The sequence below is a fragment of the Acomys minous genome, assembly GCF_964271855.1.
Source record: "Acomys minous genome assembly, chromosome: 16".
Lineage (NCBI taxonomy): Eukaryota > Metazoa > Chordata > Mammalia > Rodentia > Muridae > Acomys > Acomys minous.
The window spans coordinates 38,427,708-38,445,147 of NC_140498.1; the positions used below are offsets into that span (position 1 = coordinate 38,427,708).

At 42.6% G+C, this 17,440-nt stretch overlaps 2 protein-coding genes across 6 annotated transcripts in view; one reads left to right on the forward strand and one right to left on the reverse strand.

The window, feature by feature from the left end:
- The window catches only part of LOC311587057 (uncharacterized protein), a 69,898-nt gene extending 62,094 nt beyond the window's left edge, over positions 1 to 7,804 (reverse strand). Inside the window, exon 1 of one of the 2 annotated variants that reach the window (XR_014775750.1) lies at positions 7,535 to 7,804. The gene's annotated coding sequence lies outside the window, so the exon portion shown is untranslated. The remainder of the gene's footprint in view (positions 1 to 7,534) is intronic. The other variant, XM_084763486.1, reaches the window with a different exon arrangement.
- A 143-nt stretch (positions 7,805 to 7,947) lies between these two features.
- The window catches only part of CPEB4 (cytoplasmic polyadenylation element binding protein 4), a 61,466-nt gene continuing 51,973 nt past the window's right edge, over positions 7,948 to 17,440 (forward strand). For all 4 annotated transcript variants that reach the window (XM_084763479.1, XM_084763480.1, XM_084763481.1 and 1 more), the window contains exon 1: positions 7,948 to 10,501. In XM_084763479.1, coding sequence (XP_084619605.1) covers positions 9,377 to 10,501 — 1,125 coding nt within the window. In that variant the 5' untranslated portion in view covers positions 7,948 to 9,376. The remainder of the gene's footprint in view (positions 10,502 to 17,440) is intronic.

A 17,440-nucleotide genomic window follows, 5' to 3' on the forward strand; every position in this document is an offset into this window, starting at 1 on the left:
AGACTGGAGCATCTACTTATCTGGGATGTTGTTCATTAATATTAGACAGTTTCTGTCTCTGCACTTGTTCCAAGGTACTGATAACATTATGTGTGTGCATGCATGTGTGTAGACACGCACTGGCTGGTGGCTTCCAAGCCAGCCACTTCATTAAGAAGCAGTTTAACTTGGAGGGTATATCAATCAAGACCAGCTTAATGCAACTGCAGTGCTGCATCTAAGATGATTCAGCCAAGGGAAGCAATTATTATGTATAAAGTGTTTTACACAAAGTTGAAATGGCTTACTGTTTAAAAATAACTCTCTGGGATTTATAATGACTGACCTGTCATGAGATCCATGGTGCAGGAGAAGTTTTATGTTGGTAGGAACATCACATACGCTGCTAAGATACTCTGTATCTCCCCTCCTGACAAAAACCTACTAAACAAAATATGAGGAGTACTATTTGTAACATGCTTCAAAGTTTTTGGATTTTGTTTCCTAAATTCAACTTAAGATATATTACTTTGGATTTACTTGTGATTTGTATAGACGAAAGAAAGAAAGAAAGAAAGAAAGAAAGAAAGAAAGAAAGAAAGGAAGGAAGAAAGAAAGAACAAATGAACTTTAATTCCAAAAATGCTCATTAAAGACCTACCATAGGTTTGTACAAGGACGGAGTCCCTGAGTTTGAAGGTCAGCTGGTCAGTGGGAGTTACACAGTCAACTACACAACAGGAGACTACATGTTGAATGTGACCTCAGAAGAGATGCCACCTCCGCTGGTGGCCAGAAAAGAGCATTTAGGAAGGGACCCTTGATGAGAAGGCCCAGGACAAAGTAGGTGCTCTTGGCAAATAGGCACAAATGCAAAGCTGAACAGTGCTGGCCGGGGGGAACAGGGCACACGTGCTCGCTCAGGACTTGCCCTCCTCCTGTCTGCAGAAGCTTGCTGTTTCAGCTCGAGACTGCATCCTCCAGTTTAAGGGAAAGTTGGTCCAGATTCAGGCATATGACTCAGCTCCCACCAAAAAGTCCTAGCAGTGGACTGTGAAGGGTGTGATGGGACCCCGGAAGACATCCTCTGGGATGGGGAGGAATGGGCTCTTGGCAGCCCTATTTCTTATTTCTGAAAGGCACTGTATGATAACCGGGCCTGGTGACTGGAATCAGCATTTTAAGGCCCTAAGGAAAGTCAATAACATTCCGAGGTGCTAACTGGAACCCTGATATCACGGGCTGGCCAGCATTAGCAAACACGCACATAGCTTGCTTTAGGTGTGACAGAAATCTCTTCAAATGGCGTTGAGCACTGCTGTCCGTGTATTTTGTACCATGCAGCAAATAACGCTCATGCTGAGAGTTCAGTTCGTGGAGACAAGTCTTGCAAGGTGCTGGACAGTGTCCCAGGGCAGTGGCAAGAGAGGTACTGAGACAAGCTGAGACAGGGTGCTGGGCAGTGCCCCAGGAGAGGGCAGGAGAGGGCAGGTGGCAAGGACCAAGTGATGAGGCTTTTGGCCCTGCCCTAAGAGTTTGTCATTGGCTTTCAAACAATAGAAGACTTCCTACCCCGGTATGTGAGGCGACTGTGGTAGCACAGATAAGGCAGGACACTGGATCTCACAATGAGAAACTTAGCTCTTCACTATTCTTTTCCAGGACTTCCCATTACAGACAGTATCTGCCACAGTTTAGACTAGGAATTCTTTAAAACCCTCTCCCACCTTATTAATCCTTGCTTTAAACAGAAGATCTCAAACCCAGGGGCTTTGACACGCATACAGGATCTAGGAGAAAGGCAATACCATTCTTTTACTCCCATTGTTATAATCTTGAGAATCACCTTTTAGTTATACTAAGTGGTGCGAGGTTTTTAATATCTGTATGTTTCTTTGAGCATATATTTAAGTCTTTTGAAATAAGGCAAGTAACAGAAAAAATATCAAGTGAGGCAAATAGCGGTTCCAGAATGAAAACCAGCAAGGTTTGATCAGAGTTGATCAGGCACAACTGCCAGCCTCTGAAACGTCTGCACCCGCGAGCCCAAACAAGCCTTTCTCCTTATAACACACGATTTGGCATGCATTTTGTCACATTAGCAGGAAACTAACAACACATATTGGACCAGAATTTCTAGTCAGGCAGTTCTCCAGGCAGTTCCAACGCGTGCAAAAATCTGAGGGTACAGGGCAGGGAGAAAACACCTAGTCAAGATACTTCTGCAAAACCAACTATATTATTTTACAGGAGGCCATCTGTCAGGCCTCAGTTTCTTCAACTATGAAATGGGTGGTTGTAAGACTGCTAGCGTGTCACTAAACCTGACTGCTTCTGAGAGCCCAACCCTCGGGTACTCATCACCTTGCTTAAGGGACAGAGCCTGACTTTTAACAGAGTAGTGGACAACACTCACAGTGCTCATCCTTTCCAACTCCTTAGTAGGTGTGGCCATGTGGTCTGTTGTGGCCAATGGGGAAATAGAAGTGATGCCTACATCTTCTGAAAAGCCCCCTCAAAGAGAAGACTTACATCTCCATCCCTTTCTCTGTCCTCCCGTCTAGAACGCAGATCACACTTTTTTGGTTTTTTTGTTTGTTTGTTTGTTTTTGTTTTCTTTTGTTTTGTTTTCAAGACAGGTTTCTCTGTGTAGCCTTGGCTGTGCTCGACTTGCTTTGTAGACGAGGCTGGCCTCGAACTTACAGGGATCCACCTGCCTCTGCTCCCAGAGTGCTGGGATTACAGGTATGCACCACCACGCCCCACTCAAATCACAATCTTGGCTGTAAACGGGAAGTCGTACTTTGAGAAGAGAAATCCACTCACCACACCAACTGTTTCAGTCCCCCAAACTATTTCATGAGAGAAAGAGGCATTATTGTTTTAACAATTCTTAGTTTGGTTTCTCTATGCTCTTGCATTATCATGAAGAAGCCTCTTCTACCTTGTAATGTCGTAAGAAGATGCTCTCACAAAAATGCAAGATAAGCCAGCCTTTAATCCCACTGTCCCTTGGGAGGCAGAGGCGGACAGAACTCTGAGAGTCTGAGGCTAGCCTGGTCAACATACAGAGTTCTAGGACAGCCAGGGCTACACAGAGAGATCCTAACTCAAAGCAAGAAGCCTTGTATCTTGGGGCCCAGCCTGGGAATCTACATTTTATGAGTCCCTGTGGGCTAATGTTTGTTAGTAACATTGTCCAAAGAACAGGAGAGCAAGAAATCTGGACACAGAAGAAAAGGATTATTTTTAGTCACCCTCTCCCAGAGATGGTGCTTTTCTAAAAAGAGAAAACAAAATTCAAAATTGACATCCTCTTTGAAATATAAATTCCAGTCACAACCAAATCATTAGACCAGTTAGACCAGTATTTGTGGGTTTATGGTTATAGTGAGAGGAATTGCCACTCCTGACTCACAGTTCTGTCTTCTGGACCCTTCAGCTTCCCGGCTTGCTCTGCAAAGCTACTTTTCCGCCCCTGGCAGCGCAGGTAAAAGTCTGCAGCCCAGCCATGGGGTGTGAGATGGCAGCTACTTGCAGCAAGACTGTGGTTCTGATGCAAGACCAAGTATATCTACTCAAAGGAGCAAGGAGTAATCCAGGTCAGCAGCCCAGAGCACAGAGGGAAGTGGAGCCCTGGGAGAGTCCAAGTTAGCCTGTGTGCTGCACGTCACAGGCAGCAAGGGGCAACCCTGCTCTTGCTCACCCATGTCTTTGCAGAACTAGGCATCTGAAGGAAAGCATGCCCACATGCTGTGCCTCACCTTTTCAAAGCCGTTGTTCAGTAAGGATGCACTGGAGGAGCTGGCTGTTCCCACCCAAACAGCTTGTTAATTAGCACTCTATGCTAAGGGAAGGTGGGAGGAAACTTCAGAGGCTTGCACACAATGCAGAATACCAAGCAAGGGAAGAAAGCACAACCGCGCAATTAATCATTAAAAATGGTGCGTTCTAAGTAAACACACACAATTTTCCAATACTGGGTCTCAGTGAAGAACAGAAGTGGAATTTGAGAAAGATCTGTTCTGGAGATTGGTTCCATCTCTGCACAGCTTACCTTATGGTAGCACGTTGCAGGCCCTGCTGGGATTAGGTAGTTCCAAGAGTTTAACCCATCCTTTCTTTGCCTTCCCAGAAGTTGCCTTTAACTCTTGCCATTTTTACATTCATTAAAAGTATATTTTGGCATTTTATTAGGAAGCTCATTAACGTTGCCAGCCAAGTAGCTATTGAGCATGCATTTCCTGGGCAGTCAGACTATATACCTGTCTAGACTTACCTCCTTACTAAAGCCAATACTAAGGACACTGAGTCTTTCAATTCTATTAGAAAGCTCCTGGGCTGATGACTCTAAAAGGATCAATTGCTTTAAATATTTCTGCATGTGTGGGTAGGAGCTTATGTCACTGGCGGTAGTATCTGGTAGCTTCTTCTGCAGGAGTGCCATATTTTATAAAGCATCCCATACAGCCCTTGTGGCTCTCAGCCTACAGGACCTTATGGAATTGCTTCGTAAGCAACATAAGCAGCCTTGGATGGAGGCTATGATTGCTAAAGTCCTTACATAGGCTTCTGGGGAGCTTGGGTGTCGGCTATTGGGAAATGGCTGGCAATGTATGCTTCAAGAGCAGCGGCGAGGACATCCCAGCTCTAGTAGGCCAGTGTTCACCCTGTGCGATTATGGGGTGAGATTTGTGTCATCTGCTAAGACTAAGGAAAAAGAGAACGGTGAAGGGGATAGTAGCGCTACTTCCCAGAAGGCTCCAGGTTTGGTCTATGGTTGGCTTCAAGACCCAGAGGGGGCTGGGCAGCAGCTAGCAGGGCACAGGCATTCCCTCCTAGTCTACAGCTTCTCTAAGGGTGTGTCTGTATACGACACAGGAAGGGAGCTTCATAAAATTTATTTTCTAACCCGGTAGCACCTTAATGTTTGGGCATATGCTTTCCCAGCAACCTGCAAGCTTCCTGGTGAGCACGCTTCACAGGAAGGACTCCTACTGCCAGTAGAGTGCTCCATCCAGCTCTTATCTGCAACTGTAGATCCCCATAAAGATCCTAAATGGAGCTGCTGAACTGTTGTCATGGTTACCAAGGGACAGTTGCTGAGGCCACAATGTTTTCAGGGAGGGTAGTCCTGGGTTGAATAGTCTGGGTTTCCGAGTAGGCAACAGCTTTGCAAGAGTGGTTTCTCTCTTCCTTCTCTCTTCCTCACTGTGCCTAACCATGAACCTGACCCTTAATAACTTGGATGTCCCCGGTGGTGATCCTAGTCTCAACCCAAACCACTGGCTGATCTTGGCATATCTTCTCCTGCAAACCAAGAGAGGTTCCTGGACACTTAGACCACATGGCTTCTGCCAGGTAGAAGACGCAGCTGGAGAAACTCTCTGGACTCACTGCATTAATAAGAAACATGCATCTTGAGCACTGCACAGGGGCGCTGCGCTTACACAGACCTGATGTATTTTACTAACCTAGCACGGGGGTGGGGTGTACCGTCCACAGTTTATCTCTGGGGAAGGAAGGACTTGCAGTGCTGATGTCAAAGGCTGCACACGGAGCAAGTGGCAGAGCTGGGATTTGAACTCAGGGCTGTTTGGGTCTAAGGGCAGAGCAGTTTCCTCTAAGCCACAGTTGCCATTTTAGATACCGAGAAGAACTGGTAGCTCCGAGAGACCCGTAGCCATCCACTGGACACATAGCATCCATCTCTTCATTACGTAAACATGTGCTGAGTCTGTTCTCAACTGGTCACTGGCGACATAAAGACAAATCACACGCAGCCTCTGCCCTTAAGACATTAACCTACTGACGGCCAATAGTAATTTAAAAAGAGGAATCTATAAGACTGTAGTAAGGGGAAGTGGGAGAAATCATTCTGGAAGAAATAGTACCTGGCTGAGCCAGCTCAGCCTCATGTTGTTTGTGGTGGGAGCGGGGGGGGGGGGTGTGGGGGGGGTGCAGAAAAAGGGGAACACCAGAGTAAGACCCAGCAATATCTATGCTCAAAGAACTCGCTGAACTGCAGACACACACACACACACACACATACACACACATACACACACACACACACACATATATATATATACACACTAAAATCTTTAAATAAAGATCCACACAAGTAAGCCGTATAGCAGTATTGGAGAGACTAGACGCAGAAGGTAGGGTCAGGAAGAGCAGCTAAAGAAACCATGGAATAAAAGATGACGGTGACGATTCTTTCAGAGAAGGTCCCACTGTATAGCCCTGGCTAATCTGGAGCTCACTCCATATGTAGACCAGAATGGCCTGGAACTCACAGGAATTTGTCTTCAAGTGACGGGGTTAAAGGTGTGCGCCGCCACATTGGGCCAATGTTGTATTTCCCTTGTTTTGTTACAATCACTTAGGGCTCTCTTCTGGTTTCATTTGTCTTCAGTTTTCATTTCCCAATGAAAGAAAACATTTACTTAGCACATATCTAGCTAACGCTTATGCTGAGGGCAAAATATTACTTTAGGCTCCAGCAGTATACATGATGGTCGGGCTATGCAAAGGCAAAGACATGTCCTTGAGGAGACAGCCAGCAACCAACACGGTGAAACTTTGAGACAACATAAGGAAGTAAATCATGAATTCAGATTTGAAAAAGATTTCGTTATTGCTGGTTTATCCAGTCATGTCTCCATTCAAGATGCATTCCCTGATGCGTCCCATCCACGACTTCAACTCTTTAGAAACAGTGGTTCTCAACCTTCCCAACGCTGCAACCCTTTAATACACTTCCTTGTTTTGTGGTGACCACCCCAACCATAAAAACATTTTCGTTGCTGCGTCATAACTCTAATTTTGCTACTGCTGTGAATTGTAATGTAAATATCTGTGCTTTCCACTGGCCTTAGGTAATTCCTGTGAAAGGGTCGTTTGACCCCTGAAGGGGCTGCGACTCACAGGTCAAGAGCCACTGCTCTAGAGCAAGCTCCGGTCTAGAGACATGCCACCAGCGCGTGTGACATACGAGCATGAGCTGTATCCAGGTTCAGGAATGCCCGTAAAAGGGAATTTAGAAGGCAGAGTAGGTAGTCTGGGGACCGACTCCTCAAAAACAAATAAGAGTTTACCAAATGGAGACGCCAAAGGCATGAGAAAAGGCACTGAGGGTACTGCCCACAGGACAAAAAGGCTTGGACTACGGAGTTTGGCCTTTATTCTCCAGTTAACGGACTGCCATTAAAAAAGATCTGAGCAGAACACGGCCGTGAATGAATTTTCGTTTTAGAAACACCTTTCCGTTCGGCTTGGATGGTGGGGTAGAAAGCATAGAGTTTATGGCTCAGCCACAGACACCTGCAGCATCTGCATCTCAAAGGAAGGGTGGGGAAAGAGTAGGCAGTGCCGGTGGAGAAAGGGAGGTTGAAGGGAATCTCTTCTCTCTTCCGAGACGCACCTTCTGGATAAGGGTTACGCAGTTCTAGGCACTGCACAGCTGCCGGGAAAACCCGCCTCCCTTTGCATTAACCCCCTCCCCGGAGGCGGAGCTCGGACCAGAGCACGTGATGCCTGGGGCACCCACCTTTACTCAGGGCAGGCCTCTCGTTTATTCTCGGTTAACACGGGCTGCCACTTCAATCCCCAACATTTCAGGTCGGTGTTTCAGAGTGCAAGATGTCCATTCTCTTCTGAACGTTTCCCTATGAGCTTCCTGAGAAGCATGCTTTGGGAACATAAATCACGAAGGAGCCTTTGCCCACAAAAAAGATGGCGGCACAACGCTTGCACCGGGTGCGCGGACTCCGCTCCGACGCCAGCCCCGCTGGGCGAGGCGCAGGCGGAAGGGGCGGCTATGAGATGCCCGGAGACCTTCCTGGGAGGGGCTGTGAGCCCGGGAGGCGTGGCCTATCCGGAACTCTAGCGTCGGATTGGGCTTCCGGCTGCTGGGCGGGGCCTCCGCAACACCCCGCCCCTCCTTCCTCGAACCGGAAGTGTCTCTCGGTCTTTCCAGCTGGTTGTCATTTCACTCGGCTCGGTCCTGAGGAGAAGGACTCAGCCGCGGCTGCGGGACCCGGGCACCGGAGGCAGTGGCGGCGGCGGCGGCGGAGGCGGCGGCGGCGGCGGCAACAGCGACAGCAGAGGAAGACGAGGAGGAAGAAGGAAAGAAAGAGCAAAGCCAGGCGGAGCCCGCAACAACAGCTGGGACTGCGGGACCGGGGAAAAGCGGTGGCGGCGGCGGCGGCGGCGGCGGCCCAGCAACCGTGAGGAGAAACAAAAGCCTTCTAAATTAGTTTCCAAGCAGTCTAGGGGGGAAGGAGAGCGCGAGCCCACGGGGGAGGCCTTTCTCCTTTAGCGTAACTACGGTAGCGGGGTTTTCCTTTTTGTCCATCCCCCCCCTTCCCCCTCCCCCCCGGCGGAGAATCGAACTGAGAGAACTGAACAAACCGCCCCTGGGTCCCATGAGGGAAAAAAATCCCGGAGCCGCAGAGAGGGGACGAGGCAGAAACCGCAGGACCTTCCAGGTCGCCCCCTTGCTCCCCGCACCCCCGGGCCGCCAGCTCGCCCTTGTCCAGTCTCGCTAATCCCTCCTGATCGCGACACCCCCCAGAGGGAGAAACGGGTGTTTCCAACCCCTTTCATGGGGGAAAGGAGGCCGAAGGGAGTCCAAGAACAGCAAACGCAGCAAGATCTGCACCCGGAGCCCCAGGAACAGCCCCAGAGGCCCACACTGCACCCTACAAAAGAACAGAAACAGGACCAGGAACAGCAGAGATCTCCCTGCAATCATCTTTCCTTTAGTCAAGGCTGATTTCCTCGTTGGCAACCAGAAATTCACCTCCCGCCCCAGATAACATAATATAATCTATCTATATATAAATATATAATATATAATGTTCTTAAATTATTCCTGATTTTTTTAACCAAGCTGCCAAGAAAGAACGTATTCTCCCCTTAATCCTATTCTAATTTTTATGTGAATCTAAACTGCTGAGGAAAACCATATGTGATTGTTAAATTTTATATATATATATTTTTACTCCGCACAATGCTTATTCTTCTATATCCATAGATGCTTGAGAAGCTGTGTTTTTGTCATTCATGTACATTTTCCTTTGGAAAAAGAAAGCGCCTATTTTACTAACCAAAGACTTGATTTTTACCCTTTTCCTTTTTTATTCCCTCCTAGAAATAAGCCCAATTGGATTCATATCAATATTTTAAGAGATTTTTTTTCAGTTGTTTTTCCTTTAAGAGAGACCAGAATTCTAAATCAGAGATACTTAGGGTGATAAGCTGTGATCTTTGAGTTAGCTATAAATAAGATACTTCAAGCAAACAAACAAATTTGAGATACAGGGGGGAAAGACGTGAGACATTAGGCTGTCTTTTTTTTATTGTGAGATTGTGCTCCTAAAAATAATAAATGGGGGATTACGGGTTTGGAGTGCTAGTGCAAAGCAATACTGGGAATAAATCTGCTTTTCCAGTTCGATTCCATCCACATCTGCAGCCTCCACACCATCACCAAAATGCCACCCCCAACCCTGCTGCTTTTATAAATAATAACACAGCTGCCAATGGCAGCAGTGCTGGGTCAGCTTGGCTCTTTCCTGCTCCAGCTACCCATAACATTCAGGATGAGATCTTGGGGTCAGAGAAAGCAAAAAGTCAACAGCAGGAACAACAGGACCCTTTAGAAAAGCAACAGCTCTCCCCGAGTCCAGGCCAGGAAGCTGGAATACTGCCTGAGACTGAAAAGGCAAAAGCTGAAGAAAATCCAGGGGACAATTCTTCAGAAAACAGCAATGGAAAAGAAAAAATACGCATCGAATCACCAGTGTTGACAGGGTTTGATTATCAAGAAGCCACGGGCCTCGGGACGTCCACCCAACCCTTGACATCCAGTGCATCGTCCCTTACTGGTTTCAGTAACTGGTCAGCAGCGATAGCGCCTTCTTCCTCCACGATAATCAATGAAGATGCAAGTTTCTTTCACCAGGGAGGAGTCCCTGGCGCTTCAGCTAATAATGGTGCTCTCTTGTTTCAAGATTTCCCCCATCACGTCAGCCCTGGCTTTGGTGGTAGCTTCTCCCCTCAGATCGGGCCTCTGTCCCAGCACCATCCTCATCACCCCCATTTCCAGCACCATCACAGCCAGCATCAGCAGCAAAGGAGGTCTCCTGCCAGTCCCCACCCCCCACCCTTCACACATAGAAATGCTGCTTTTAACCAGCTGCCTCATTTGGCGAATAATCTTAACAAACCTCCTTCTCCATGGAGCAGCTACCAGAGTCCCTCTCCAACCCCCTCTTCTTCCTGGAGCCCCGGAGGTGGAGGCTATGGTGGCTGGGGAGCTTCTCAAGGCCGAGATCACCGCCGAGGGCTGAATGGTGGAATAACACCCCTGAACTCCATCTCACCTTTGAAGAAGAATTTTGCAAGCAATCATATTCAGCTCCAGAAGTACGCTCGCCCTAGCTCAGCTTTCGCTCCCAAATCCTGGATGGAAGATAGCTTGAACAGGGCTGACAACATTTTTCCTTTTCCGGTAAGATGTTGTTCCATTAATAGATTAAGATGAATAAGGAAGTAGTGTGGAAGAGTATCTGTGGAAAGAAAGAATCCGAGTCGTCTGTGTTCACATTAGAGATGGTAGAAAATGAATCGACTGCCAGTTTTTAATTTTAGCAAATGAGTGTAATTGGAACAAAACAGTTAACTGTTTCTTGGGCTTTAATTTTTCTATTTATAATTATAGATATCTGGTAATTAGTGATGTCATAATTAATGATAATACCTTTCTTGCTTAACAAGAGAATTTTCTTTACTTGGCTTGAGGAAGAACGGCAAAACAGTAGTATGTAGCAGAAATGTGTTTTATTGTGGAAACTAATGAATGTTTTCTGCCTATCTAAAGGAACTAACTAAAAATGACCTTTTTTTGACATTGTAAGGTAGGGATTCACTGAAACCAACTCTGGGTTCCAGTTTTCCTCCCGGTTATATTTAGACATGAACCTTGCAGTCTGAGCAGTCTGAACTGATCAATTCAGCAATTCCTCTTAACCTCTCTGCAAATTCTGACCTTTCTTGTGTCAGTAAGGACTATTAGCTAGGGAGAAATGGTACAGAGACGTTGTTTGTCCTGTTTAAATTTTTTATTCTTGTTTATTTTTTATTACTGGGTATAGAACCTAGGGCCTTCTAAGTAAGTGCTAACCATTTTTTTTTTTAATACCATGAAGGTGTTAATTTTAGAGGGCCTGCTTTGGGTTTTTTTTTGGGGGGGGGGGCTGTTTTGTTTTGTTGGTATGTAATGCCTTTCACCTCTTGTTTATTTTCCAGTGTTAACACTAGGAGTGTAGATAAGTAAACCATTCCTAAAAATAGATCCAGGCAAGGATCACTTGTCTCTTTGCTGCTAGCATATCCTTTTTTCTGTCAGGAATCACATTGTTCGATGTTTTTGAACTAATGAACAGCCAGTTTATCTTGCAGAAACAAGGTAAAGGGAATCTCATGACTAGCTGAACATCACTTACCACACTCAATGTATATACTATAGAGTATGATCTTTTTTTATGTCCTTAGAAAATTTATAGAAAGTAATAAGGTAAAATGAGCCTGGCCTCACATCAACCTGCAAGGTAAGTTCTACCATTATCCCACTTAACAGATAAGGAAAGTAAACATGGGGTTAAAACCATGCATACACGAATGTGTCACACACATGTGTTACGCAAAAGGGTTATTTTAAATAGAGTTCTGGAGGGACTAAAGGATATTATAAAACAGTTGTGTTCCTGTTTAGGGGAAGTGAAACTTTGCTAGACAGAGCCCCATGTCAGTCCATGAAATTAAATAAGTATCTCGTCACTCCTTAAGGATACAGTTGCAAGGCATCTTAAAATATTTGGTCAAGTTTAGTTTTATATTTTCTTTAAAAGACTTTCATTTTTGCCTGTCAAAAAGTTGTTCGCATTTTGCTTTTACAAAACATTACTTTATTGTTCAAGCCAAAGTGTAGTTGTCATGTAATGACAGATAAATAGCTGTTCAAGACATTGACAATAGCTTCAGAAGTTGTTAGCAATATCCCATAGAACATAAATATTAAAGCAATTTAATGCAAAGGTGACATGAATTATGTATTATTAATTCTTAAAGCCCATACCTTTTAACTAGGTTTTGATGAGAGTGGGAATTGAATACACTTTTCTTTCTTATTTGATACTTGTTACGCTATTGATAAATTTACATGACCTCATGATCACTTTCTCATTCTGAGCTTACTAACTTATAATAAAGATTTGCTTAGGGAAAATGAGACGTCCAGGAAGTAAAATATCTATATATGTGTGTTAGGTCTTCTCCCTGTGGGGCTGATAGGATGTATTGAACATGTGGAATCTTTTTGATCAATTTCTTAGGTTATTAACTGATTTATTAATAACAGACTAAGATTGATATTAAAAGATGTTGTTAGAAACAAACTTAGAGGGCTGGGGATGCTGCTTAATAATAGCACTTGTGTGGCATGTAGAAGGCTTAGGGTTTGATCTTCAACACTGAAAAAATAATTACTTTCCTTTTGTTTCTTCTTCTCTATTATGCTAAGGATAAAAATAAAAATATAAAATAAATAAAAAAGGTGGTCAGTAAACCAGTTCAAAGATAGAAAGGCTAGGTGTGGTGTGGTAGTACACGCCTTTAATCCTAGCACTTGGACAGCAGATGAATCTTCGTCAGCTCAAAACCAGCCTGGTCTACATAGAAAGTTCTAGGCCAAACAGGGCTACATAGTGAGACCCCATCTCAAAAAAGAAAAATGTTTTTCAAATATGAAAAGGTTAGAAAGTGGATTTTCTTTTCTGCTCCCCATCTTCATCATTTTTGGTAGTGGGTTTAGTGTGAGATTATAACATTCTTATACAATCAGAATAGTATAGCATTGCTATATTTTAAAAGAAATTACCTGAAATATATCTAATATTAGGCAATAGTTATTTAGTTTGAAATCAACCAGAATTTTTTGTTTTCACATTCATTTACTGCGGGTATGTTTATGTCTGACTATACATCTAGGGTTTTAAAATCATCCCATAACATCACAGGTTTGGTAAGTTATCTTAATAATGTTTAAGTTTTTAATAATGCTTAAATCCTAATCATGTTTAAGTGTTTAAATTTTTATAATTATTTATATTTTGTTTGTGTGCACATGTGGGAGTCAGAAGGTAACTTATATGGCCCAGTTTTGTCCCTCCACCAAGTGGATCCAGGGATCAAACTCAGGTAGTGACTTTTACCCAGTGTGTCGTCCTGCCTGACCTCCTCCCCACTTTTTTTTTTTCCATTTTCAACAATCAGTTTTGTCCACATTTATGAAGCCTGATTAGGCATTCCAGTAGCTCCTAACTGATCCACCAAGGAGGTGTATTTTGAGAAAAAAAAAAATTACAAGTTGCCTCTGACTTTTTACTTAGCCTAAAGCTTCAAGGCATGAATTGAGAAGGCATAACTTGAATCCTGTTTTCAGACACATTAAATTAATATGCATTTAATTTTATGTCTTATGTCCTAAGTGCTTTATATGTATTAATTTATGCAATAATCCAATGAGGTGGAAATTATTATTCACATGCAAGATTTGGCTCTTAACTGTTATGCTATGGTGCCTCTTCACAAAACCATAATACAGATGTAAGTTGGAGTGAGAGGAACTCCTCCCAGAAGCAAGCATATAAGATGGAAGGGGAAAAGCTAACTATATGTAATGACCAAAAGCTGATCATAAGCCAGAAATAGATTCTGCTACCCTGGAGGTTAAGGCAGGTTGGAGAGTCTAAAAGTTATAGGCAGCCTAAGCAATATAATGAGGCTTTCCATTAAAAAACAAAAGTTGGCTCATAAAGTTTAAAAGTAAAAAATAATAGGCCATATTTGTTTATCGACTTTTAAATTCTTAAACTTCATAAGGCTAAGGTGAATACTTACATTTCTATCACATTTACTTATGTATTTATGTGTGCGTACCAATACCACACAGCACATGCATGGAGGTCAGAGGACAGCTTGCAGAGAAGTTGTGTCTCTCCTTCCACCGTGTGGCTCTCTGGGATTGAACTCAGGTCATCAGGGTTGGCAGCAAGTACACTTACCCAATCTCAATGCCTCAAATCCTCTCCTTTTAAATTTTGAGTAGTTGCTATATGTGAGGAATGGGTTAGGTCTCTCAAATTGTCTCTACTACCTCCTACAATAGGATCTCTCAGTCCCATGACTTAGTTGTATTGTCTTATCTTCAAAATAAAGAGACAAGGCCCATACTTATGTGAGTAGGTTTGATTTGGCCCGATATTAATGAGAAAAAAGTCTTGTCTGTCCTGCAAAACACATCCTGAAACTCCAATTTCCAAACCAAATAATAGATTGGGATGCCTGCCAGTAATTATATTTGAATATAGCATCTTTTTGGAGTGATGCCTAGACCTGTCCTTGCAGGAAAAGTAGAGCAGAATTCCTCAGTCTTTATACTGTTGTCTACAGCTCCATTTATATTCCCATCTGCATTAGCTAAGAAGCAGGAAAGTGGCTACAAAGATTATCCTCAGTCTTGATAGGGAGAGAGAATTCAAGATCTTACTTAGTGCTCCATTTGCTCTTAACTTTAGACACAACATCACAGGTTTGTTAAGTTATCTTAATTACACAAGTAACTCTTGTCACTGTAATAACTTACCTGGTGTTGTCAGTTTAGAATTCTTAAAATTATATCTCACACTGTGTGCTTATAAACAGAAAGTCACTACAGTACTTCATGTTGACAAGTCTTGGTGAATTATTAAAAATAATCATAATATGCAGCATCATTCAATCTTATTTTTTCTTAATGTGATTCCAAGGGAGGTTTTAGTTTTGCTTTGTTTTTCATAGGAAATCTTTGGTTTGACTTAAAGAGAAACCAATTTTGTAATTGTGAAATATGTGTTGGATGGTTCTAGCTATGGCAGAATTGAAATAGTAAAAAACATGCTGGGAAAGCCTATGAGGTACAACTTCTTCCTCTTTGTGGAGAGCTTCTAACTAGGTCCATTATTTCCTGATGGAGCTGAAACTATCTGGCATATATTTTTAACCCCTTCCCCACTGCATTTTTCTAATTAATTTTTATTTTCCATGTTTGGGTAATTTGCCTATATGTATGCCTCATGGGGCCTAGTGCCTGCAGACCTGAAGAAGGCATTGGACCTCCAGGAACTGGAGTTACAGATGGTTGTGAGCTGCCCTATAAATAGGTGCTGGGATCAGAGCCCAGGTCCTCTGCAGGAGCCAAAGAGTTCTTAACCACCAAGCCATCTCTCCAGCTACCAGGCTAGAATTTTTAACTGTATTTTGTTTTTGTTTTTTCAGGGAAGCCATGAAATATGGCTAAAAATTTTGTTCTAAAATCTGTCAGGAAAAGCTTACTCATTACAAGCCTAGTGAATATGGTTATTGGTAAACGAAACTAGGAAAGTGATATTTCGTTCCCCAGGGTAAGCTTGTGAGAATAATTCTTGGTGGTGCTCCTGAGAAAGAAACAGAGAAAGTACTCTTAAAATTAACTTAGGCTTGTGTTTGAATTTTACAGTTTAAATTCTTTTTTCTTTCACCTTTTCTGTCTTGATAGAGTGAAAGTAAGCTTGAAAGCCCTGTGCTGTGATGTTGTTTCCAAGAATGTGTTATATCCAGGCTTGTGGTCTCATCACAGATCAGAGAATGTGAATAATGTGCTGTGCTTTAAGGTCACAAGCCCACAGTATGACTATTGTCTTTTAACTTTTGTGACAAATATTCATTTGAATTATTCAAGAATTAAAAAGATTTTGGCTTGATACATTTAGGTCAGTAGGCATATTTTAGAATTTCATCACATTTTATATTATTGAAAAGATATTGAGTTACATTTTCAAGTTTCAGATAATAACTGGTAGGTAGAAAATAAGGTTGCATACATTATTAAAGTCAGTCTCTGAATGTGAAATATGAATAATTACTGAGAAAGACTATTATATGAGGCTAATGTAGCTGGACTGAGACATGCTTATGTTTGATTCTTACCCGAACTGAGTGGCCTGGAGTGAGTCCTTTACGTTTTGGAAGCTGAGACCTTATCAAGATGTAATGGTGAAGGATTATTGAGGCCATTCTGAAACTTTAAATGTGTCTCTCAAATGTTGAGAAAAATGTGAAATGAAAAGAATTACAAATTTAGCTAGAGTTTCTCTTGACAATATTAATATTTTGTATCTCATTGTTTATGCTTTGTTTCTCAGAGTACACCTTTACAATCAGCTATAGATGCAACCTATGAGAGAGAAATCATTTAGCAAAATTATAAATTTTCTCAGGAAAGCAAGTTTTAGAGTTATACATATTTAAACTTTGATTTAAAGTTTGCCTTTGGTGATTCCATTTTGTCACGGAGTGTAAATAAGTAATGTATACAGGTGTACAAAGTAGCTTATTTAAGAACTTATCTACAAATTTCCAAATATTTTTGGAAATATCGGAGACTTGCTGGCCTTGAATTGTGATCTCTTGCATCTACCTCCCTATTATTAGATTACAAGCATTTACTGTTGCCTAAAACTTTTAATAAAACAACTCAACCAAACCTTGGAATAGCAGAGTTCTGGTCCTGTTTCATGTCAAAGAAAACCTGATCCCCTATTTAAACTTTGACCAGCCTGTATCATTCAGTGTTTTGAAATATTTTGCACTTAACTGTTTTATTAGTTAGACATCAGGTATGAATGCCTGTCTCCTGTGTATGAGCTGAATTATTAAACTTTAAAGCCTAAGCTATGTAAGTACTTCCCCTATTGTACTGTACTGAGGCTGGACAATATGAATTTGCTGAGTATTTTTTTATATACCCCAGTCATTTTTACACACCTAAAGTAAGGTATAGTTAATCTTTCGATATTATGTATTTCAAAGGCATACATAAAATGTTATATAACATTTTAAATAATAGTTCTTTCAGGAAGCCTAGAGGGATGTATCTAGTTAGTATCATGGTGCTAGCTAGTAAAACATCTACAACTGCCGTTTTGTTGCCCATGACCTCAAGAACATTCTACCCCTAAAATAATCTTAGTTATGATCAGTCAAGTCTGGACTCTAAATATGGCTTTGCTGCTTCCTAGTCATATAACCCAGGACAAGCATGTTACTTTCCTGATTATTTTTCTTTTCTCTGGCCCTTTTGAGAATATATCTAATATTTGTCTTCCAGAAGATTCTGTTGTTAAAAGACAACAAGATTTCAATAGCAATATTAGTTAGGGCCAGCAAGAGAGCACCCATGGCCAAGCCTGATGACATGAGTTCAATTCCTAAAATCTACAAGGTAGAAGGAAATAGCCAACTCCTACAAGTTGTCCTCTGATCCTCACACAAGCACTCTACTAGATAGCATTTGTACATACACACACACACA